At 51.2% G+C, this 24,447-nt stretch overlaps 1 protein-coding gene across 7 annotated transcripts in view; it reads left to right on the top strand.

The window, feature by feature from the left end:
* The window catches only part of NPHP4 (nephrocystin 4), a 44,129-nt gene extending 22,094 nt beyond the window's left edge, over window positions 1-22,035 (top strand). For all 7 annotated transcript variants that reach the window (XM_081954894.1, XM_081954897.1, XM_081954891.1 and 4 more), the window contains 18 exons: window positions 187-297; window positions 1,383-1,537; window positions 2,357-2,548; window positions 3,907-4,076; window positions 4,751-4,911; window positions 5,383-5,563; window positions 9,915-10,043; window positions 10,197-10,408; window positions 11,695-11,921; window positions 12,644-12,830; window positions 12,937-13,026; window positions 13,877-14,033; window positions 14,544-14,629; window positions 15,564-15,649; window positions 17,459-17,630; window positions 19,641-19,820; window positions 20,497-20,640; window positions 21,813-22,035. In XM_081954894.1, the coding sequence (XP_081811020.1) occupies window positions 187-297; window positions 1,383-1,537; window positions 2,357-2,548; window positions 3,907-4,076; window positions 4,751-4,911; window positions 5,383-5,563; window positions 9,915-10,043; window positions 10,197-10,408; window positions 11,695-11,921; window positions 12,644-12,830; window positions 12,937-13,026; window positions 13,877-14,033; window positions 14,544-14,629; window positions 15,564-15,649; window positions 17,459-17,630; window positions 19,641-19,820; window positions 20,497-20,640; window positions 21,813-21,953 (2,781 nt within the window). In that variant the 3' untranslated portion in view covers window positions 21,954-22,035. The remainder of the gene's footprint in view (window positions 1-186; window positions 298-1,382; window positions 1,538-2,356; window positions 2,549-3,906; window positions 4,077-4,750; window positions 4,912-5,382; window positions 5,564-9,914; window positions 10,044-10,196; window positions 10,409-11,694; window positions 11,922-12,643; window positions 12,831-12,936; window positions 13,027-13,876; window positions 14,034-14,543; window positions 14,630-15,563; window positions 15,650-17,458; window positions 17,631-19,640; window positions 19,821-20,496; window positions 20,641-21,812) is intronic.
* The last annotated feature ends 2,412 nt before the right edge of the window (window positions 22,036-24,447 follow it).

The raw sequence follows: 24,447 nt of genomic DNA on the forward strand, positions 1-24,447 counted from the left end.
ACACAGTTGTTAAACGAATCTGGCTCCCTCATGGACTTCGCTTGTCAGAAGGTCGCAAAAGGGGATCTCGTTACCCCGGGACACTTGCGACTGTCATAAATACGAGTCGGTTGCCTGTACTTGCCTCTACCCAATTCTAGCCTTGCGTCCGCTCGCTCGTTTCACAAGCAACCTTGTGCCTTCCAGCTGTCGATGTCGCAACTGTTGGCCTCCCCGATAAACAGGAGCGGCCACGCATCGCTGCCAGCGGCCAGCTCTGCTCATCCGTCCCAGGACAGACTTCAGCAAGCCAGAGAGGTAAGAATTTGTCTGAAATGGTTGTCCAATCTCTACCCCGGCGTGGGTCTGTTGACACTAGGGTCTCCTGCTTGAGCAGGGGGTTGGACTAGAAGCCCTCCAAGGTCCCTTCCAACACTTATTCTCTAATCCCATACCAATTAAACACTGGAACAACTATAATTTTATGATTCTGAATAGGTAGATAGGTAGGTAGAGGTTTGATGTCTTTCCTGAGAGTGTGCCTGCTTACTCGCTTATAATCCCTTTCTCTGCAATGTATTTTCTCTTTGTCTCTCTCTCCCTTTGTTCTCTTATAATCCCTTTGTCTGCAATGTATTTTCTCTTTCTCTGTGTGTGTGTGTGTCTCTCTCCCATTACTCTCTTATAATCCCTTTCTCTGCAATGTATGTTCTCTCTGTCTCTCTCTCCCTTTACTCGCTTATAATCCCTTTCTCTGCAATGTATTTTCTCTCTGTCTCTCTCTCCCCTTACTCCCTTACAATCCCTTTGTCTGCAATATATTTTCTCTTTCTCTTTCTGTGTGTGTCACTCTCTCCCCTTACTCTCTTATAATCCCTTTCTCTGCAATGTATTTTCTCTTTGTCTCTCTCTCCCTTTGTTCTCTTATAATCCCTTTCTCTGCAATGTATTTTCTCTCTGTCTCTCTCTCCCCTTACTCCCTTACAATCCCTTTGTCTGCAATATATTTTCTCTTTCTCTTTCTGTGTATGTCACTCTCTCCCCTTACTCTCTTATAATCCCTTTCTCTGCAATCCATCCATCCATAGACAACTGGAGGAATTGATGGACTGATAGACGGTTGGATGGAACAGCTTGCCTCCAGACGTTGTGGCTACTCCATCACTGGAGGATTTTAAGAAGAGACTGGATAGATACTTGTCCAAGCCGATAGATGTCTCCTGCATGGCCAGAGGGTTGGACTAGAGGACCTCCACGGTCCCTTCCGGCCCTGTCATTCCGTATTCTAAGATAGACGGGTTCAGTCACCAGGCCTGTTGAGTCTAACCCCCTTAAACCAACTTGCACACCGACCTCCTCTTCCTTCTTCAATCAGTTCCTCCGTTTTCCTTCTCCCTTCCCAGCCGGAGCAGAGCCAAGCGGCCATTGCTCACCTGGAGTCCGACCTGAGTTACAACCCTCAACTGGAGGATGGCTCCACGCTCGACCAGCTGCAGGAGCTGCCCTTCACGCCGGTCCACATGCCCATCCTGGCCCTCGGGGGAGCCCCATCGCGGAGGTGAGGCCCCGAGATCAGACCGGTTTCTCTACAGGGCAGTTTGGGTCCAAGAAGGGCACTGTAGACCTGGCTCTGGAAGGGATTGACCCCAGTGCTCTTGAAGACTTAGAAGGACACGAGGCTCTAGAAGGAAGAGAAAGATTTCTCAACCGTGGCCGCTTTAAGAGGGAGGGAGAGAGGAAGGAAAAGATGGAGGGAGGGAGGGAGGAAGGAAGATGGGATGGACAGAGGGAGGGAGGAAGGAAGGAAGGAAAGAAGAATAGAGACTGAGGAAGGAAGGAGGATATGAGAGGGAGGTAAGGAAGGAAAATGGGAGGGAGGAAAAATGAAAAAAGAAAAGGGAGGAAGGAGGGCGAAAGTGGGAGGATGGAAGGAAGACAGTGAGGGAAGGAGGGGCGGGAGGGGGAAGGAAGGAAGGAAGGAAAATGGGAGGGACGGAGGGAGGCGGGAGGAAGGAAAAATGAAAAAAAAGGAAGGAAGGTGAAAGAGGGAGGATAGAGGGAAGACAGTGAGTGAAGGAAGGAGGGACAGGAAGGGGAAGGAAGGAAGGAAAATGGGAGGGAGGGAGGAAAAAATGAAAAAAGAAAAGAGGGAGGAAGGAAGGTGAAAGAGGGAGGATAGAAGGAGGACAGTGAGGGAAGGAAAGAGGGACGGGGAAGGAAGGAAGGAAAATGGGAGGGACGGAGGGAGGAAAATGAAAGAAGGAAGAAAGGAAAGAAAGACAAAAGAGACTGAGTAAGGGAGGGAGGGAGGATGCATAGTGGGAAGGAAGGAAGGAAGAAAGGAAAAAAGGATTCAGAATCCCGTCCTTTTTCACAGCCCCAACACCGCCCCCACCCGGGCTTCTCTTGCCCGCCTGCGCACGGCCGGATTCCCGGAGCTTCTGGATTGCAACAAGGAGCCGGTTGAGATGTTGGACCCCAACGACCCCGGCCCCTGCAGCCCCCAGCGGGAAGAAGGCGACCCCTTGCCCGACCACGAGATCCACCTGCAGTTCCTGGCCTTGAGCAGGTGGGCGAAGGGCGCTCGACTCCTCTGCGGGTCCGAAAAGATGGGTGCCATTTGATCCCCTGAAACAGATGCCAAAAAAGGGGGAAGGGGAAAGAGGTTGAATTGACGGAGGGAGGCAGTGGTTGGACCACCCCCACCCACCCCGGCCCAGTTTTAATGACTCCTCCCCACTGAGGTGAAGGGCCTGTTTGTCCCAGCCCCCAAAAAATGATCGTCCTGAAGTCGTTCTTCCCGGATCCTTTCCATCCCGGGCTACAGGTTACGACTGCCCACTTAACGACCGATCGAAGTTACAACGGACCTCCCTACGCCTTGCAGCCCTGTTTTGGGTCTGAAGACCGGCCCTACTTGGGACTGCAGTTTGGGCCTCTTGGCAACCAGCCTCCCTTTGCGGCCTTTTGCAGTGCCTCAATTTACGACTGATTTTATTTTATTATTTTTTTTACTTCTGGGTCCTGATAAAAAACACTCCATCATGAAAAGGGGGCGGGGCTTTGCCTAAAAGAAGGCGGGTCTGTTCCTTTGGGCTTGCCTAGGGCAGGGTTTCTCAACTTTTAAGGTGTCTGGACCAGAGGGGGGGGGGGGTTCTCCTGGTTTGGCCAGATCGGGTGAACTGGTAGTGGTGGCGGCAGGAGGCTCCGCCCACCCGCCCGGACGCTTCTGCACCGAAGCATCGCACGCACACGAGCGAACCGGTAGCCCCGGAATTTGCAACCCACCTCTGGTCTGGACTTGAACTCCCAGAATTCCCTGGCCAACCATACCTGTTCTTTTCTCTCTCTCTCTCCCTCTCTCTCTCCCTTTCCCTCTCCCTCCCTCCCTCTCTCTCCCTCTCTCTCTCTCGCACGCATACACACAAACAAACACACTTCTTAGGAGTAGAGAGATTGCGGAGAAAGGGATTATAAAAGAGTAAGCAGGCACACACTTTTGATGTCTATTCTCAGTGTGTGCCTGCTTACTCTTTTATCCCTTTCTCTGCAATCTCTCTACTCTTAAGGAGTGAGAGAGATTCCCCGGCCAACTATACCTGCTCTTTTATATATATATCTCTCTCCTTAAGAGTAGTGAGATTGCAGAGAAAGGGATTATAAAAGAGTAAGCAGGCACACACTGAGAATAGATATCAAAAGTGTGTGCCAGCTTACTCTTTTATCCCTTTCTCTGCAATCTCTCCACTCTTAAGAAGTGTGTGAGAGAGAGAGAGAAAAAAAACCAGGTAGGTTTGACTGGGGAATTCTGGGAGTTGAAGTCCAAATGCTTTCCCATGGCCAAGGTTGACCTGGTCTAAGGTGCGGGTCTTAACAGAGTGCTAGGATTTTGGGCCACACCGGTTGACTTTCCTCTCCTTCCACCAGGCCTGCCCAGGACGACCCTGCTGCGTGGCCCCAAAGCGTCTACTTCACCCTCCAGTTTTACCGCTTCCCCCCGGTCACCACGCCGCGGCTGCAACTGGTCCAGACTCCGGCCTGTGGGCCAGCGACCCACATCTTGGTGCAGATCAACCCAGACGGGAGCCCGAATCTCGGTAAGGCTGGGACTCAACAGGCGGGAAGAGGCTGAGACGGAGGGAGAGGAGCTTTGGCTAATATTTGGATGTTGCAGGAAGGCCCTGGGATTGGCAAGAGGCTTTTTATGGGTTGGCATTCCTTCCTTCCTTCTATCCATCCATCCATCCATCCATTTCATCCTCCTTCCTTCCTTCTTGTTTCTTCCTTTTTCTCCCTCCCTCCCTGTTTTTCCTTCGTTCCATCCTTCCCTCCCCCCTCTCTCCATTTATCCTTCCTCTTCTTCTTCCTCTTCCCCATCATCTTCTCCCTCTCCTTCATTTTCTCCCTCCCTGTTTCTTCCCTTTTCTCCCTCCTTCCCTCCCTCCCTTTTTCTTCCTTCCCCCACCCTTCCTGTTTGTTCCTTCTTCCCTTCCTTCCCTCCCCCTCTCTCCATTTATCCTTCTTCCTCTTCCCCATCACCTTCTCCCTCTCCTTCTTCACTTTCTCCCTCCCTGTCCCTTCCTTCCCTCCCCCCTCTCTCCATTTATCCTTCCTCTTCTTCTTCCTCTTCCCCATCACCTTCTCCCTCTCCTTCTTCACTTTCTCCCTCTCTGTTCCTCCCTTCCTTCTCTCATCTTCCTCCCTCCCTCCCTCTGATTGCTTCTGGAAGCTTCTTGCCATCTTACCCATGGACCCCTTCCCTCCTCCGCAGGGCCCCCTGGCCTCCACCTGAAGTACCTGGTGGGCGTGGCCTCCCTGAAGCCAGGTGAGCCACTCTGGTTCCTTCGCTACCTGGCCCAGCAGGCCCTGCAGATCGACGTCTGGGACGGGGACTCCCTGCTCCTCCTGGGCTCTGCCTCCGTGAAGCTGAAGGTAGGCGGGGAAATCCTTCCAGAGCGGTCCTCAAGTTACGACCGGAGCACATGTGTTCCCTTTGGGGAAAAATCTCAGGTCCGTTTTTCACGCTTAGCTCACGGGGATCCAGATTCACAGGCTTGGGCCACCGGCTCATATTTATGACGGTTCCCGTTGTCCCTTTTGCGACCTTCTGGCCAGCACAGTCAGATCCGCTTAACGACCACGTGGCTCGCTTAACCAACGGCAGTGATTCCCTTAACAGCTTTGGCAAAGAAGGTCGTAGAGCGGGGCAAAACTCACTTAACAAATCTCCCTCACATAGCAATGGAAATTTTGAGCTCCACTGCGGCCGTAAGTCGAGGAACCCTGCCTGTATTTCCAGGGTGGGGGCCACAGAGATAGAGAGATGGGAGTCCACCCCCCCCATTCAGACATGACCCACCACAGCTGATCTCTCTCTCTCTCTCTCTTTCTCTCTCTCTGCAGCATCTCTTGCGCCAAGGACGGACAGGGGTCCAGATCTACCACGAGTTGGAGGTCCTGACTGTGGAGTACAAACCAGATGCGACCGTGCTGAGCGGGGAGGCCTTCCGCCCTTGGGGGGTCAAGCCCATCGGGGTCCACGCGGTCGTGAGGGGTCAGCTTCACCTCCGCCTGGCGAACATTGGTGAGTCCCACTTCTAACTTCTGTGTGTTCACCTTACTCAACGTGGAGAAGTTGAGGAACCCCAAGGAATCAGGCTTCCTGGTCTCAGGAGGATTGGAGTCCTGATTGTGGAGACTTCTACTCCTTAGTCAATGTGGAGAAGTTGAGGAACCCCAAGGAACTAGGCTTCCTGGTCTCAGGAGGATTTGAGACCTGTTCGAGAAGACTTCTACTCCTTAGTCAATGTGGAGAAGTTGAGGAACCCCAAGGAACTAGGCTTCCTAGTCTCAGGAGGATTTGAGACCTGTTCGAGAAGACTTCTACTCCTTAGTCAATGTGGAGAAGTTGTGGAACCCCAAGGAAGCTCGGTTCCTGGTCTCAGGAGGATTTGAGGCCTGTTCGAGAAGACTAGTTCTCCTTACTCAACGTGGAGAAATTGATGGACGTTTGAGCAGAGGGCTAACTGGTCCCTAACTGACCAACCCTCCTTGGTGTAGTTGTATCCCCAGCCTTCAATTCCAGCTGGGGATGCCAAGGTGACCTCTGGAAGAACTCAACTTTGGCCAAATGCTGCCCCACCTTCTCAAGCCTCTCCCAGGGCTTTGTTCTCCGTCTTCGGTCCTCTTCGACCTTCTCCCGGCGTCCATCTTTGGCCTGGCGGGTCTCCTCCTCGTTGGGGTTTTGTTTTGTACGAATCCAGGTCATTTCTCAGCTTCTGCTCTCGCTGAGCCTTGGAGAAGGCCAGGCGGAGGACGGGGAGACGCGATCGAGGCCTCCCGCCCGACTGTTCATTCAGGGCTCTGCAGCACCTGGGAATGAAATCCTTTCTGCAAAGCATCTTCTCCGCTTCCCCCACCGTAAATCAAAGACCCCTGCGATGCCGGAGGTGTCTCCTTTGATACCGTCTCTGCTCTGGAAAAGGCTACCAGCCTCTCCCTCTCTCTCTCCCCCTCCCCTTTCTTTCTTTCTTTCTTTCCTTTTAATAGAAAAGTAGAAAGAGGAGGGAGTTTGTGGCTGGCTTGTGGAGGAGGAGATCAAAAGAGAAACCAGGGATCGTGAAGGGACTGGATAAACCTATTAGGGCATCAAGGTGCTTTGTTTCCAAAAGTCAGAATTCAGGGAGCCCAGCCGAGCCCCCCACTTGTGTGTGTGTGTGTGTGTGTGTGTGTGAGAGAGAGAGAGAGAGAGAGAGAGAGAGAGAGAGAGAGAGAGAAGACACACACACACAACAGGACAAACGGAAATTCCACAAGAAGAGGAAGCAATTAGGAAAATTCTGATTTGTGCCGAAACGGATAGACTGGCGTGGGAATCGAAGAACGAAGGCGAATCAGAATATTATATAAGATCTGGGGTAAATTTTATCGCCGTTTGGGACAAAAAAAAAAAAAAAAAGGAAAGACCCAAAATAAGCGACGGTTTAAGATGGATAGGATGGAGATTAGAATTATAAGTATGCAATTATAACAGTGAAAATGCATAAGAGAAGATGGATGGAAATACGGTGTCCTTATAATTGCAAATAGTGAACAGACCAACTGTAAACAAGCACGGTCGTTTATAATATTTAACTTTATAATCTAGTAGGTATGGCGAAGACATTGCCAGGACGGTTACACTCTGCCCAGTGTCTTAATGCGTGTTTAATTAAAAACTTTTTTAGAAAAAGGAAAAGAAACACGATAGAGCATACAACCCTGATTGCCACCTCCACAAAGGGAGGGGAGAAAGAAAAAGAAAGAAAAAAGAGGGAGAAAGAAGGAGAGAAGGGGAGAGAAAGAGAAAGAAGAGAAAGGAGAAGGAAGGAAAAGAAAGAAAAACTGAGAAAGGAAAGAAGGAGGGAAGGGGAAGCGGGTGGGCTTCAAAAATTTTAGCAAGCGGTTCTCTGCCCAGTTGCCGCGTGGGCTTGGCCATGGTGGGCGTGGCCTAGTCGGCCTCCTGCACCACGGCGGGAGGGGCATTTTTCACTCTCCCCTCTGTGCTTCCTGCACTTACCCCCATCCAAAATGGGAGGGAGGAACGAAAGGAGGAGGGAAGATTATAGGAGGGGAGGGGTAGGAAGGAGAAAGAAAAGAATGAAAAAAGGGAAGGAGGAATGAAAGAAGGAGGGAAGAAAGGAAGGAATTTGGGGGCATTGATTTTGGCAGCCTCGGGGTGCCCTTGGAAGAAGTTTTCGTCCATGCAAAAAAAGAGTAAATAAATAACTTTAGTATTATTAGTTAAAAACCAAGAGAAAGAGGCGAAGTGTGAAAAAGAAGAGCAGAGGAAGGGAATCAAAAGTGGAAACTCCCAAGTAGAAGAAAGAAGAAAAAGGAAGAAAGGAACAGGAGCGTTTTCTGATCTCGTTACAAGTACAATTATAAATTTGGCTCTGCCTCTCTCTCCGGTTGCAGCCCAGATCTCTTCTCCCTTCTGATCCGTTCTCTTCTCATCGTCAGAACCGCGCCGAGTTCATTTTCCTTCTGTTCCATGCCAAGGAAAAAGCCCATCTGGGGTTTCCAGTCATCCATAACTGCCCCTGTTGCCTCTCCTCTGATCAAAGACACCGACTCGGCTCCATCTCGGCAGCTTCCATCGTCTCCGCCAACCGTCCTTCCATCGTGGGCCGCGTCAAATCTTCCTTTCCCCACGCGCGGGGCCCTCGACGGAGAAACGAAAATCTGGGTTGCTCCATCCCCTTCATTATTCATGAAGACGAGACGTCTCTGTCTCCTCCTTGTCAAAATGGAAACTCGCCTGAGGCATCGAAATATATATATTTGTGTGTGTGTGTGTGTGTGTTCCAAGGAGAAGAAGCGAGACAAGCTTGAGAAGAAACCACAAGAGTGTTAAAAAAAAAGAAAAGTGAAAATAAATCTCCATCTCCTTCAAATCATCATGAACTTGAAAGTCACCCGTTCGGCAGTTGTCAAGCTTTGGGAGATTGGCGAGATGCGGTTGACGTTTTTAGAGCAGGACACGGGGGTCATCTCAGGAGGCTTCCATCCTTTCATGTTCCACCAGGGTGACCAGGATCGGGCTTGGGGTATGGAGAGTGAAGGCGTTTTGGTTTCCACCGTGGCTGTCCTGTCCCCTGTGTGGGGATCTGGTACGAGACGACATGCCAACGTGATGCAATCGTGACGCCCTTGGATAAGCTTCCTCCGTTGTGTGGCTTTCGAAGCTGGGGTGATGTCTCTGTTTGACCTGAGGAGCATAGAGAAGAGCAACAAAAGATGGTGAAGGTGACCTCGGAAGCTTCCTCTTAAGAAGAACTTGGCTGTGTTTAGCCTGAAGAAGAGAAGGAGGCTAAGGGAAGACACCCTGACAGTGGTGTCCCAATCCATGAAGAGGTCTCCTGGGGAAGAAGATGACAGAACGTCCAAGGGTAAGACAAGGACCAGCGGTTCAAAATTCTGTTGAGACACATCCAAATTTGCAATAAGGTCCTCATTGTGAGATCTAAGAAGCACTGGGAAAGCTTTCTGGAGTGACGGGGCTCTCTCACAGGAGGAGGTTCATGGATTGGGCATCCCTGTGCATGATAGAGCGATGGAGGGATGGATGGAACAGCTTGCCTTCAGAAATTGTGGGCACTCCAACCACTGGAGGTTTTCAAGAAAAGTTTACACATTCATAGGTTCTCCTGCTTGAGTAGGGAGTTGGACTAGAAGACCTTCAAGGTCCCATCTAGCCCTAGGATTCTATGGTTCTGAGATAGGTAGGTAGGAAGATAGATAGAAAGATACGATGATAGATAGATAGATAGAAGATAAGATGAGATACATGGCAGACAGAGGGATGGATGGATGGAAAGGAAGGGAAGGAAGGAAGGAAGGAAGGGTGGATGGATGGATGGATGGATGGATAAAAGGGAAGGAAAGGATGGGTGGATGGATGGCGGGATGGATGGAACAGCTTGCCTTCAGAAATTGTGGGCACTCCGACCACTGGAGGTTTTCAAGAAAAGTTTACACATTCATAATTTCTCCTGCTTGAGTAGGGAGTTGGACTAGAAGACCTTCAAGGTCCCATCTAGCCCTAGGATTCTATGGTTCTGAGATGGATGGATGGATGGATGGATGGATGGATGGATGGATGGATGGAACAGCTGGCCTTCAGAAATTGTGGGCACCCCATCACCTGAAGTCTTCAAGAAGAGACTGGACAGCCATTTATCCTTAATGGTATAATGTTTCCTGCTTGAGCATGGGTCAAAGTAGAAGACGTTGAAGGTTCCTTCCAACCGGTGGTTTTATCTTCTAACTCGCCCTTCTCTTCCACACCCCAAATAGGAGAAGTTCAGAAGACCTCATCCCTGGTCTACGCCAGTCGCTTCCCCATCCCTGAACAGGTTAATGCCCCTCCCCATCATTCTTCCCTTCTCTTGCAGGGCAACGGTGTGAACAGAGGCTACGGAGGTCACACTCCTTACCTCCTTCGCAGAGGCGGGTCATCTCCTCGCAGGACGGGGCCAGGGGCTTCCCTGGTGGCAGTTTGGTCTCCATCAGCACTCACAGGGGTAGGTTCCCCTTGATTTTGGGGTGAGTGGGTGGGAGACAGGTGGGGTACTATTGGTGTGAATTTAATCTAGCCGCCGTCGTTGCCTGAAACAAACCATCATGGATTGAACCTGACCTGGGTTTGACGCCACCCTTTGGCGCGTCTCTTCCAGCTGGAAACGTGTGCCAAGCCAAAAAACTGGCCGACGTGGACAGCGAGCTGGCCGCTCTCCTTTTCTCCCACTTGCGGGAAGCGAGTGGCGTCTTGCCACCCGCCAGCCAGGAAGGTGGACTCACCCGACGCCGGAAATTGGAGAGGATGCTTTCGGTCCGGAGGAAGGAGTCCCAGGAGGGCGACATTGGGAGGAAAAGCAGCTTTATCTTGGTGAGGGAAACTGAGCCCCCAGAAGGAAAAGGGTGGGTGGGAAGCATCTCAGAAGGGACCCTCCCTAGTTTCTTAGGCTGTAAAGAGTAGGGGGGGAAGAGGTAACTTCACACCTGCATGATTCTGCTGCTGTAATGACTTTGGAAGACAGGAGAAGCGTTTCAGAAAAGAGATAAGAGGCAGCTGAGCCCTCAGAAGGAAAAGAGGCATGGGAAGCATCTGAGCAGAGACCCTCCCTAGTTTCCTGGGATGCAAAGGTGGTGGTGGGGGAGGTACTTTCAGACTTGAGAGATTCTGCTCCTGTAATGGGATGTGGGAATGGCCTTGGGAGACAGGAGGTTAAGCAACAGACTAGACATCAGTCTGATAAGAGGCAGCTGAGCCCAGAGGAAAAAGGGGTGGGTGGGAAGCCTCTCAGAAGGGACGGGGAGGGGGCAGAAATATGGTAATGGTCTGTGGAGAAGACCTCAGGAGACAGGAGGAAGAGACACAGACCAGACAATAATCAGATAAGAGGCAGCTGATCCTCCAGAAGGAAAAGGGGTTGGTGGGAAGCACCTCAGAAGGGACCCTCCCTAGTTTCCTAGGCTGTAAAGAGGAAGGGGCAGAAATATGGTAACGGTCTGTGGGAATGGCCTTGGGAGACAGAAGAAAGAGGCGCAGACTAGGCAATGGTTAGATAAGAGGCAGCTGAGCCCACAGAAGGAAAAGGGGACATGGGGAGCATCTCAGGAGGGACCCTCCATAGTTTTTTGGCCTGTAAAGAGGAGGGGGCGGAAATATTGCAGTGGTCTGTGGGAATGGCCTTGGGAGAAGACAGAAGGAAGAGATGCAGACTAGGCAATGGTTAGATAAGAGGCAGCTGAGGCCAGAGAAGGAAAAGGGGTGGGTGGGAAGCATCTCAGAAGGGACCCTCCCTAGTTTCTTTGCCTGTAAAGAGGAGGGGGGAAGAGATATGGTAATGGTCTGTGGGAATGGCCTTGGGAGACAGAAGGAAGAGGCGCAGACTAGGCAATAATCAGATAAGAGGCAGCTGAGCCCACAGAAGGAAAAGGGGACATGGGGAGCATCTCAGGAGGGACCCTCCATAGTTTCTTAGGCTGTAAAAACGAGGGGGAGGGGGAGAAAGGCAATTTCAGGCTTGCAAGATTCTGCTAACCTTACAATTAAGCCAGCATTCGTACTCACGATCGTGGTTTCTTGTCTGGACCGACCCCGGTTGAGAGCCAGCCGAGCAAGTAGATAAGGATTCCCATGAAGGAGAGTAAAGTCACCCCCTCCCCCAGGGCCGGCACGAGGACCGGGCTCAGCACTCCCGAGACCTCCAGCTGATCGAGGCGTACCGGGAGCGCATCAAAGCCGAGAGCATCACCTCCATGCTCTGCCGAGCCATCACTACCCACCACGTCGTCTACGCCACGCTGGGCACGGCCGAGTTCTTTGAGTTTGCCCTGAAGAACCCCTACAGCGTCCAGCACACGGTGACCATCCGAATCGACAACCCGGAGCTCAGGTAAAGGAACGGCAGGAGGCCACCTGAGAAGAAGGGTGGTCCCTTCCTTGTGGAAGGAAGATGTAGGAGAGGACATCCCAAAGCTCAACGGCGCCCACCACCCATTGTCCCTGTCCGTTCAGCATTCCCAAGACAAGACAACCCAGGTTCAGTAACTTCAACAGCAGATGGAGTAGGTGGGCCTCCATCTGTTGTTGACCTTCAGCCCAACCTCCAAGCAAGAGACAGGGGAAGTTGGAGGTCCATTTGGAGACCACTTATAATTTCCAGAAGATGACCCAAGGAATTCCGTGGAAATGCCCTCTCTCCCAAACCACCATCCCCATGTTGTCCTTGGTCTTCTCCCACCGTCATCTTTCAGATATTGTTGAGCTTCAGCCTCACTTCCAACCAAGAGATAATGGATGTTGGAGGTATAACTGGAGGCCACCTACAATGTCCCAACCCTTGAGCCAGAAGGTGATCTAAGGAACCCTTTGGAGATGCTCTCTCTCTCCAAAGCCACCATCTCTGTGTTGTCCTTGGTCTCCTCCCAGAGTCTTCTTTCAGATATTGTTGACCTTCAACCTCATTTCCAACCAGGAGACAATGGAGGCCACCTACAATTTCCCCCACCCTTGAGCCAGGAGAACCAGAAGGTTACCCCAGGAACCCCTTGGAGATGCCCTCTCTCCAAAACCACCCTGTTTTCTTCGTCAATGTTGTCCTTGGTCTTCTCCTAGCGTCATCTTGGACGTCAGAGAGTGGAGGCATTTTAAAGAACTGACCCAAACGGTCACTCCGTTGGAGGAGGACATGTTTCATCTTCACAACGGCCTCACTCCTCAGGTCTACCTCCGTCCCAAGGAGACGGTCTACATCCCCTTCAAGTACCAGACCTTCTCCATGGAGCAGGCGGCCCTGATGCAGGTAGGGAAGTCCTCAACCCTCGCTTTTCCCCACGGGGGGGCCCTTGATTTACATACCTTTGTTGAGTCACGGCCCCCAAAGGTCTTCAAATCCCTTTGATTTTCAGCAAGGTCCCCCCGAGCCGACCTCTAAGGAAGGTGAGAAGATCCCCACGGCCACCATTTCTGGAAAGTTCAGCGAGACTCTATGCATCAAGGTAACACGGCTGGAAGGGATGGATGGTGCCCCTGTCCTCTCCATGGGCTGGAGAGATTAAGTTGTCATCTTGCTGAAGTGGGCAGTTCCTTTCTTTGTGAGTTGGACAGTGGCCAAAATCCATGGGACAGCAGGAAGACCGTGGACAAAAGCTTAGGGAAGGGGTGTCCTGGATCATCATCATCTCCTCCTCCTCCTCCTCCTCTTTCTTCCTCCTCCTCCTCCTCCTCCCTTCTTCTCCCTTCTTCTTCTTCTCCTCCTCCTCTTTCTTCCTCCTTCTCCCTTCTCCCTTCTTCTTCTTCTTCTTCTTCTCCTCCTCCTTCTCCTCTTTCTTCCTCCTTCTCCCTTCTCCCTTCTTCTTCTTCTTCTCCTCCTCCTCCTTCTCCTCTTCCTCCTCTTTCTCCCTCTTTCTCCCTTCTTCTTCTTCTTCCTCTTCTTCTTCTTCTTCTTCTTCTTCTTCTTCTTCTTCTTCTTCTTCTTCTTCTTCTTCTTCTTCTTCTTCTGCTTCTTCTTCTTCTTCTGCTTCTTCTTCTTCTTCTCCTTCTCCTCCTCCCTTCTTCTTTTGTTCTTCTTTCTTTTCCTTATTTTGCTCCTTCTCCTCTTCCTCCCTTCTTCTTTCTTCTTTTCTTTCTTTTTGTTCTGCTCCTTCTGCTCCTCCTCCTCTACTTTCCTCCTCCTCCTCCTCCTTCTTACCTCCTCCTCTCCCTTCTTCCTCCTTCTCTGACTCCTCCTCTTCTTCTCCTTCCAGCACTCTGGGTTTCGAGGGAGATAGAAAATTCTGGTTCTAATTTTCCAAGAAAAGTCAACGAGAAGGAGAGACCTCCTCTGCTCCTTGGTGTCTTCTTCTCCAGGTCTCCTTCACGGTGGGCAACGGCAAGCCCCTTGCCATCCTGAGCGTCAGCGTGGAAACGCAGCCCCACGCGGTGGATCAGACCTTCCGCTTCTACCACCCGGAGCTGACCTTCTTGAAGAAATCCATCCGCCTACCTCCATGGCACACGCTCCCAGGTGGCTCCCAGGTTCTCCTCTGGTCAAGTTGATCCTATCCTGAACGTGTTTAGGATACGCAACGTCCCATCTACACAACTTTAAGATGGGTGGACCTTCACTTTAAGCTGCTGGTTGGGGAATTCTGGGAGTTGGAGTCCACCCAGCTTGAAGCTATCCAGGTGGAGAAGCACTTCTCTAAAGGAACAGCTTAAACAGCTGGATAATAAACTAGGAATTTGTATCAAGCTATACAGAAGTGGTCCTCAAGAATCTTGGACTTCAGTTCTCCTTGAACTTGGATGATCTGTAGATCTGGACCCCCTCAAGAGCCCCTTAAGAAGTTCTTTCTGCAGCGAATTTAGTTGCTGTGTCTTAAGAAGTGGGCCACTAGTTGGGTTTCTAGTTGAGTGGGTCATAGTCCGTCGGAGCTGTGGGCATTGATTGCAAGGCGGGGGGAGGGGTAGGACGTTTGATATGGAGCCCTTGAAGGCCAGCAGCTCTTGAGACCCTCCTATTTCTCCTCGGCAGGGGCTCCTGTAGGCGTTCCTGGTGGAGAACCTGAGATGTTCGTCCGCTGCAGTGACCCCAACGTCATCTGTGAGACCAAGAAGATGGTACTGTTGGCCAACAAAAGCTTTGTGGGCGTGGTTGGTGAGATTGATCAGGGCGGGAAGCAAAGGGTTCAAGGCGGAAGGGGCTAGAAGATGCTAACGTGACCTTCACAGGTCAACGAAGCCCATCCCTTGAAGTCAGAACAGAGGCTGTGGATGAAGCAAGGCAGTTCTCCCCGATGGGTTGACCAACATCAACCCAACCCTCAAGAACGTCCGTTGGCTGTTTTTCAAAGACACCAACGTTCGTATGTTGCATCCTTCCAGAAGGTTCTGGAAGAAAGAGAGGGCCATCAGAATAACCCAGAGTTCTCTGTAGGCATCTCCAGAACGTAGCTCCATGCCGAGATCCAACAGGTAGCCTCCAACTGAAGATGGGTACTACTGATAGAAGACAATATTTGTAGCTCAGGGTTTGAAACGAGGGGTCCTTGGTGCTCCCTGAGCTTCGTTGTTTCCTTGCAGGCGTCTCACTGCCCAACTAGGGAACCTCATCAGTACTGGAAGGGAGGAGGGTTTGCAGAGAGGAGGAGGAGGAGAAGGAGGAGGAGTGATGGAGAAGGTGGAGGAGGACTGTGAGGTCCTTGGTGCTCTCTGAGCTTGGTTGCTTTCTTGAAGACATTTCATGACCCTACTAGGGAACCTCATCCAAGCAAAGAGCGGATAGGAGAACCATAGAGTTGCAGTCCTGGAAGGGACCTTGGAGGTCTTCTAGTCCAAGCCAGGAGCGTTTAAGACCATCAAGGACAAACGGCTGTCCCTTCTTTCCTCCAAGACCTCCAGCTGGGGGGGGGTTAACGTGGCTCATGGATTCAACCTACACAAGTCTCTGATTCTGGGAACTTCGTAGATGCCTGCTTAATATCCAAAATCCCGTCTCCTCATTTTAATTCCCAAAAGGAACCGAATTAAACCGGGTCTCCATGTTCTCCTCCAGGGACCCGGGGAGCCTCAGGACATCTTCCTGAAAGTCGCCGCGGGTTCGAGTCCCCAAATCCAAAGGTTCTTCGTGTTGATTTACACGTAAGCTTCTAAAAACTACTCAAAACCAGTAAATGCGAGGCTTTTAAAAACTACTAAAACTACTCAAAACTACGCTTTTAAAAACTACTCAAACTCCGATTGGTGGTTAGCGGGGGGGGAAAAAACCAGTCCCACATTGTGGCCACACAGTTGGGCGTTAATCCGTGTGTATTATAAGAGGAACACGTTAGAGATCGAAATTTAATGGTTAAAGCGACCTCTCTTGCCACCGTTGTTAAGTGAATCCTTGCAGTTGGGAAGACGGGCGTTAAGTGACTCTGTCTCCCCCCCCCATCTTGATTTCGCTCATCCGACAGTCGCAAAAGGGACACTGCAACGGTTGTAAATAGGAGTCACATGAGTCGTAAGTGTGAAAAACGACCCTAAGTCCTTTTTTTCCCCAGTGCCGTTGTAAAGCTTTGAAGGGTCACTAAACGAACTGTTGTAAGTCGAGGACCACCTGTGAGTTATTAAAAAAGGGAGCGTAGAAGCCCAGCCATAGGCTCCTTTGTAAATCCATTCATTTATATCCCGCTTTCTCTACCCCGAAGTTTGCAAAAGCTCCGGAAGCCGAAGGTTTGCTTTTAACCTGGTTTCTTTCTCCTGAACCGAAGGGGGGGCCGGTGTCGCAGCGAGCGCTAAGCCGTAATTCGGGGATTGCAAACTGGGCTTGAGCTGAGCCAAAAAGCGGCGAAGCTGTCACCTGTTCGACACCTTTATGCAAATCAGAGTGTGGGGAATGTCATCTCGTCTTCAGGCAGGCCGGAGGAAACAGGCGGCGGGAGTTTATATTTTATAATGAAATCACGGCTGATTTCCTTTCCGTCTCTCCCAGAACAAAAAGGACTTAAGTCCCTGGAAGCTTTAAGGGTTTTTTTTTTTCCCCTTCTCTTCTCCCCCCCCCTTCCCCCTCCTTTCAAAGTTCTCTGCCTTTTGGGGGGCTTAAATTGTCTTTTATTTTTTTGTCACTGCGCTCCTCTTGCAAGGTCCCCTGGGAGCACAAGGCTCGCTCGGCCGGACCTTGTAAAAGTCTCGGAGGGAGAAGGCCCTGGGGGGGGGGAGGGAAAGAGGGAGGGAATAAAAGAAAAGGAAAGAGCAGTGGAAGTGATCCTTCCTTCCTTCACCTTCCTGCATCCTCTCTTCCTTCCTTCCCTCCCTCCCTCCCTTCCTTCCTTCCCTCTCTCCCCCCCTTCCTGTATCCTTCCCCCTCGTTCCTTCCTTCCCTTCCTGTATCCTCCCTCCATCCCTTCCTTCCCTCCCTCTCTCCCTCCCTTCCTGTATCCTTCCTTCCTTCCTTCCCTTTCTGTATCCTCCCTTCCCTCCCTCCATCCCTTCCTTCCCCCCCTCTCTCCCTTCCTGTATCCTTCCTTTCTTCCTTCCCTTCCTGTATCCTCCCTTCCCTCCCTCCATCCCTTCCTTCCCCCCTCTCTCCCTTCCTGTATCCTTCCTTTCTTCCTTCCCTTCCTGTATCCTCCCTTCCTTCCTTCCCTCCCTCCATCCCTTCCTTCCCCCCCTCTCTCCCTTCCTGTATCCTTCCTTTCTTCCTTCCCTTCCTGTATCCTCCCTTCCTTCCTTCCCTCCCTCTCTCCCTCCCTTCTGTATCCTTCCCCCTCGTTCCTTCCTTCCCTCCCTCCCTGTATCCTTCTCTCCTTCCTTCCATGTATCCTCCCTCCCTGCCTTCTTCCCAATGTGAAAGGGGGATGGATGTCCTTCAGAGGCCCCCTTTCGCTCCCATTTCCCTGCCTCTCAGCGCCCTCTCTCTCTCTCTCTCTCTCTCTCTCTCTCTCTCTCCTTCTCCCCTTTGGGCAGAGACCCCTGGCTGGCTGCGCCCACCCAGATTTGGCAGTTCTACCTCCACTGCCTGCAATGGGTGGAGGCCAGCTGCATCCTGGGGCAGCTGACGCGTCTCTCCCTGGTTCTCCGAGGGACCCACACCATCCGGAAGGTCCAGGCCTTCACCTCCCACCCGCAAGAGATGAAGGTAAGCTCCTCGGTTTACGACCACAACTGCCCTGTTTTACGACCTTTCCTCCATCCTTAAGTGAATCTGTGCCGTTGTTAAAATTAGTAACCCGGTTGTTAAGTGAACCCAGCTTCCCCATTGACCTTCCTCGTCAGACGGTCACAAAAGCGGATCCCGTGAGCCCCCAGATGTTCTGACCGTCATAGCTATGGGCTGGTTGCCAAGTGTCTGAATTTTGATCACGTGACCTTGGGGGTACGGTTGTCATAAGTGTGAAAATCAGTCAGAAGCGACCTTTTCCAGTGTCGCCATAACTTTGAACCGTCCCCTAAGCGAACAGTTGCAACTCCAGGACTCCCGGTGGCTTGAACACTGAAAAATTGGGTGGTTATACTCTGTCAACACATTCAAGTTTCTAGTCCTTATGGCGGGAAGCGGGCCCGAGATTGGCCCAATCAGAGCTTTTCAGCCAAACGCTCGCAGTCCCTCCAGTAGTGAATGCCTACAACCCACACCCACGAGCCCATCCCATGGTCCAGTCTCCCACTGCCACGCTGGCAGCTTCCACCCATCCAGTTCTGGTCAGGTGGAGAGGTGCAAAGACAAAGGATGACCTTGGCTTTCTGGAAAGAATGTTGTTATGGCTGCCTAGCATCCAACTCCGTGTTTTCCCACCATAGAAAAAGGCATAATAGAATAACAGAAAGCGTGGCAGGCCGAAGGTCCGAAAGGAAAGATGGCTGCAGGCCTGGCAACTTGGTTAGTAGGGAAGTTTGCAAAGGATGTTGGTTTAGAGTCGGCCGATGACTTTGGATGCTCTCCTCTGCTTCGGTGGGAGAATTTATCGCGGGGAAAACGCTCGGTAATTGTCTTTTGATTAAAGCCGTCCTGGAGTCCTCCAGTCCGGCTGCCTGAATTAATAAGGTGATCTGCAGGCAGAGAATTTTTCTTAAGTCATAATTATACATGGGGGTTTGTAAGAGAAGCACAAAGTTGGTGAGCCTCCCGCGTGGGAGGAAAAGCTGGAAAAGTTCTTTTTTCTCTCTCTCCAAGGTCCGAAAACAGCCGAGAAAATTAGGCCTCTGGGTGGAGAAATCTCCCGGGAGGCCCGTTTGAGCCAAAATAATAACAGGCCTGGGTGAAATCCTTTTTTTTAAATTGTGTATTTATCACAGGCCAAAGTATCTTTTTTATGGATGTGGCCCAGCGTAAAAACCTTTTGTCTTCTCAACCTTAGCAAGGGGAGGGAAGAAGGAGAGAGGGAGGAGATAGAAGGGAGGGAGGGAGGGAGGAAGGAAGAGAGGGAGGGAGAGATGAAGAAAGGAAGAAGATAGGAGGGAGGGATGGGAGGAAGGAAAGGAAGTAAAAGAGATGGGAAGGAACAAAGGAATGGGGGGAGAAAGGAAGGAAAGAATAAATGAGAGGGAAGGAAAGAGGGAGGGAAGAAGAAAGGAAGGAAAGGGGAAGGAAGGAAGAATGAGAGGGAGGGAAGAAAGGAAAGAAGAAAAGAGGGGAAGGAAGAAAGGATAAATGAGGGGTGGAAAGAGGGAAGGAAGAAAAGACGGGTAGGAAGGAAGAAAAGAGGAAGGAAGGATGAGCGGGAAGGAAGAGGGAGGGAAAGGGGAAGGAAGGAAAGGAAGGATAAATGAGGGAGGAAGGAAGGAAAGGGGAAAGAAGGAAGAAAAGAGGGGAAGGAAGGATAAATGAGGGAAGAAAAGTGGGGAAGGAAGGAAGGAAAAATGAGAGGGGAGGAAAGGACGAGGGAGGGATGAAGAAAGGAAGGAGATAGAAGGGAGGGAGGATTAATGGAAAGCAGGGAGGAAGTAAAAAAAGGAAATGGGAAGGAATGAAGGAAGGAACAGAGGAAAGGAAGAGAGGAAAGAAAGGATGAGGGAGGGAGGAAGAGAGGAAGGACTTTCTGAGGTCCTCGAGGGTCTGGGGGGGGGGAGGAAAGCCCATTGTGGGGGCCGTTCCCCCCTCCTCCCCTTGAGTTGGGGGCTCAGCCTTTCCGCTTCTCCTTCCCCCCAGCTGGAGCCGGAGGGGGTCTTTGTCCTGCCGGCCCACGGGGTCCAGGACCTGCACCTCGGACTGCGCCCGCAGAGCCCCGGCAGCCGCTTCATCTCCCTCAACCTGGTGGACGTTGAGTTCCACCAGCTGGTCTCCACCTGGCTGGTGTCCGTCAGCTCCCGGCAGCCCTTCATCTCCAAGGTGGGTCCCCCCTGGGCCTTCAGAGGGGAGGCCTGGACGGACGGAATCGGAAGGAAGGAGGGAGGGAGGGAGGTTGGTTAGAGGAAGGAAGGCAGGGAGGATTGAGGGAGGGAGGAAGTGGAGAGAGGGAGAAGGAAGAGGAAGGATAAATGGAGGTAAGGAAGTAAGGAGGATGGAAAGAAGGAAGGAAGATTAAAGGAAGGGAGGGAGGGAGATTAGAGGAAGGACGGAGAACGAAGGAGGGAGGGAGAGGGAGGGAGGGAGGAAGATTAGAGGAAGGAAAAGGAAGGAAGGAGAAAGAAGGAGGAAGGAAGAAATGCAGGGTGGAAGGGAGGGAAGGAGAAAAGGAGGGAAGGAGGAAGGTTAGAGGAAGGAAGGGAGGCAGGGAGGGAGGAAGGAAAAAGAAGGAAGGAGGGAGGAAGATTAGAGGAAGGGAGGGAGGCAGCGTGGGAGGAAGGAAAAGGAACGAAGGAGAAAGCAGGAGGAAGGAAGAAATGCAGGGTGGAAGGGAGGGAAGGAGCAAAGGAGGGAGGGAGGAAGATTAGAGGAAGGAAGGGAGGCAGAGACTGACTGGTTCCCCACTGGGGTCTCCTGCCTTGGCCAGGGGGTCAGACTAGAAGACCTCGGAGGTCCCTTCCAACCCTAAGACCCCGCCTCCTCCTTTCCCCACCGCCAGGCCTTCGAGATCCTCCTGCCCCCCGGGGGAGGGAGGGGCTGCAACAAGAAGATCACCTACACCAACTCCTACCCGTCCCCCCGGGGCTACTTCCTCCACACCAACCGCCCGGATCTCCTGCACTTCAAGGAGGACTCCTTCCAGGTGAGGCCCCCGGGCAGCCCCCCCCCCCCAGCTCCAGCTCCAGCCCCCTTTGCTTAAGCCAGGGGTATTTCAAGGCCCCCGAGGGAAGTGTGTGGGGGGGGGAGAGTCCTTGGTGTTCTCTGAGCTTGCTTGTTTTCGTGCAGACGTTTCATCACCCAACTAGGTAACGCCACCAGTGCTAGAGGGGAGAGGGGTTTGAGGAATGATGGAGGAGGAGGAGGAGGAGGACTGGGGGGTCCTGGAGGCTCTCTGAGCTGGGTGGCCTTCTCCCAGGTGTTTCTTTACCAAATTGGGGGGACATCTTCAGGGCTCCGCACACTGCACTGATGGTGTTACCTAGATGGGTCATGAGACGTCTGCAGGAAAGCACCAAGGGCCCCGCGGTCCTCCTCCTCCTCCCCCCCCTTGCAGAGCCCACACCCTTCTAGCACTGATGGTGTTACCTAATTGGGTCATGAGACGTCTGCAAGAAAACATCCAAGGACCCCACAGTCTTTTTTCCTCCTCCTCCTCCTTCTCCTTCTTCTTCTCCTTCTCTTCCTTCCGTCCTCCTCCTTCCATCTTTCTCCTCCTCCTTCTTCTCCCTCCTCCTTCCATCCTCCTCTTCTTCTATTTCTCCTCCTCCCTCCATCTTCCTCCTCCTCCTCCTCCTTCTACTTCTTCTCCCTCCTCCTTTCATCTTCCTTCTACTTCTTCTCCTCCTTCCATCCTCCTCCTCCTCTTCTACTTCTTCTCCTCCTCCTTCTGTCCTCCTCCTCCTTCTGTCCTCCTCCTCCTCCTTCTTCCTCTTCCTTTCATCCTCCTCCTCCTCTTCTTCTACTTCTCCTCCTCCTCCTCCTTCCATCCTCTTCCTCCTCCTTCTTCCTCTTCCTTCCATCCTCCTCCTCTTCTTCTACTACTTCTCCTCCTCCTCCTTCCATCTTCCTCCTCCTCCTTCTTCTACTTCTTCTCCCTCCTCCTCCCATCCTCCTCCTCCTCCTCTTCTTCTCCCCCTCCTTTAAGGCCAAGTGACCCCCTTTTGAGGAGCAACTCATCTGGGTGACTCCGGAGTGGGGCAGCCGATCCACAGAACCTCCCCTCTTCCCCTGCCAACCGGTTGCCCCCCCCCCCCCCCCGAAGCCAGCTTGAACCGGGGCCTCCTTAACCCACCCACCCCGTCTCTCTCCCTCCAGGTGGGCGGTGGGGAGACCTACACCATCGGTTTGAGGTTTGCCCCCAGCCAAAACTCCGGCCAGGAGGAGATCCTGATTTACATCAACGACGCTGAAGGGAAGAACGAGGAGACCTTCTGCGTGAAGGTGGCCTACCAGTGACGGGGCCTCGGACCGGATCAAATTCAATCCCTTGGACCCCCGAGTGGATTGCGGAGACACCCCCCCCCCCGCCCTCCCCAAATCCGAATCGGATTGCGATCCTTCCCACCACCTGATGGGTGGATCCCTCGCACCTTGGTCTATTGCCTGTCTCGGGAGCGAGTCAGGTCCCTCCTCCATCCTTGGGATCTGGGATCCATTCCTCGCTCCCAGCGAGGGTCTTGAGGGAGGGTGGGGGTCTCAAACCCAACCGATGAGGAAGACGGGGTGTGTTTTTTTTTCTTTTGAAAAGAAAAAATGATCTGCACCAAAATTATTTTAATCTGCACCTCGGGATCGTCTTAAATTTGACTCGAAGGAGCTCGACTGTCCTAGCAAATGAGAATTATTCGGTCCCTGGGGGGTTATTTTTCCAAGTGATATTTTCCCACTCACTTATCACCGGGGGGGGGGCGTTTTTACATCCTCGGGGTGCCCCTTTTGTGCCTTTAATACCCAGTGGCATGCCTGGGGAAAAAAAGCCTCATTTTTAAATTTCTTTTATCTGCTCTTGAACGAACTTTCTGGGGTTTGCGAGTCGCTGGGACCCCCCCCCTAAACATTTCCTACGACACCCCCCACCAAAAAAAGGGGGGGGGAAGGAAAGGGACAACACTTCAAAGTTAAAAACCTGGAAAAGCTTGTCAGCTGTTCGAAACCCTGCAAGCCGCAACTGGATTTTAAGTGTGAATAATAAACCTGCAGCCTTTTTTTTCCCCCTCCCTGCAAAGTTTTTAAAAAGTTTTGCTCTCTGGGATTAAGAATCGAATATCTATTTTTTCCTCTGCCCGACAAACACATTTATCTGCGATATTTGCCGAACGTTGAGGGTCTTTTTTTTTAATTACTAAAAAAACAAGTAGAGAAGCCCGCAACACACAGCCGGATCGAATGAAATCAAATTAAAATGCCTTGGATTTTGCAGAGGGCAAAAACATTTCACATTCTTCTGTTGTTTCCTCAGGAAAAGTTCCGCTCGGTTTAGGGTTGGGGAGGTTGCTCTGGGCTCCCCCAATTCACTCCCCCCCCTCCTTCCCTGCTCTTTGAGACAGGATGCAAGTCCTCCCCCAAACTGGCCAGGATCAGGCTAACCTGGTTTAAATGCTAGCTTACTGCTCTGAATCTAGTAGGTTGGGAAACGTGATCTGACGCTCCAAAATGGGGAAGAAATGTACAGATAGTCCTTGACTTACGACAGTTCATTCAGTCACAGCACTACAGAAAGGGACTTATGACTCTTTTTTCACACTTAATGACCGTTGTGGCCACGTGATCAAAATTGGGACGCTTTGGAAGCTGACTCATATTTATGGCTGTTGCAGTGTCCTGGGGAGATTTGATCTCCTTTTGTGACTTCCTTCCTTCCTTCTTCCTCTCTCTCTCCCTTACTTATTTACTTAACTAACTAACTACTTAGTCTCTTCCTCCCTTCCTTCCTTTTTCTTTCTTTTTTCTCTTTTTTCTTTTTTCTTTCTTTCTTCCTTACCTACCTATTTAGTGTCTTCTTTCCATCATTCCTTCCTTTTTCTCTTCCCTTTCTTTCTCTTTTCTCTCTTTCTCTTTTTTCTTTCTTCCTTACCTACCTATTTAGTGTCTTCTTTCCATCATTCTTCCTTTTTCTCTTTTCTCTTTTTCTTTCTCTTTTCTCTTACCTACCTACCTACTTAATGTCTTCCTTCCTTCTCTTTCTTTTTTTCTTTCTCTCTCTCTCTATCTCTGTCTTTCTCCTCAATGAGGAAGCTGGATTCACTTAATAACCGTCTCTCTAACGTAACAGCTGCAATGATTCACTTAACTGTGGGAAGAAAGGTGGTAAAACAGGGCAAAATTCACTTAACAAATGCCTCACTTAGCAACCGAAATTTAGGGCTACGTTGTGCTCATAAGCTGAAAAAAATGGAATGATTCTCCAGATGCCTTTTTTAAAGATGCAGCTGAAAAATATATACATACATACACACACACACACACACACAGTATATTTTAAAACAGGCCAGGATGGTACCTTGCTCACTAGTAGTAACTGTGAGGGGGATCTTGGAGTCCTAGTGGACAACCATTGAAATAGGAGCCAGCCGTGTGCAGCAGCTGCCAAAAAAGCCAACACAGTTCTAGGCTGCATCAACAGAGGGAGAGAATCAAGATCACGTGAAGGGTTAATGCCACTTTATAATGCTTTGGTAAGGCCACACTTGGAATATTTACATCCAGTTTTGGTCTCCACGATGTAGAAAAGATGTGGAGACTCTAGAAAGAGCGCAGAGAAGAGCAAGAAAGAGGATTAGGGGACTGGAGACTAAAACATATGAGGAACGGTTGCAGGAACTGGGTATGTCTAGTTTAATAGAAAGAAGGACTAGGGGAGACATGATAGCTGCCTTCCAATATCTCAGGGGTTGCCCCAAAGAAGAGGGAGTCAAGCTATTCTCCAAGGCACCTGAGGGCAGAACAAGAA

This window comes from Natrix helvetica (genome assembly GCF_964273705.1).
Source record: "Natrix helvetica genome assembly, chromosome: 5".
NCBI lineage: Eukaryota > Metazoa > Chordata > Lepidosauria > Squamata > Natricidae > Natrix > Natrix helvetica.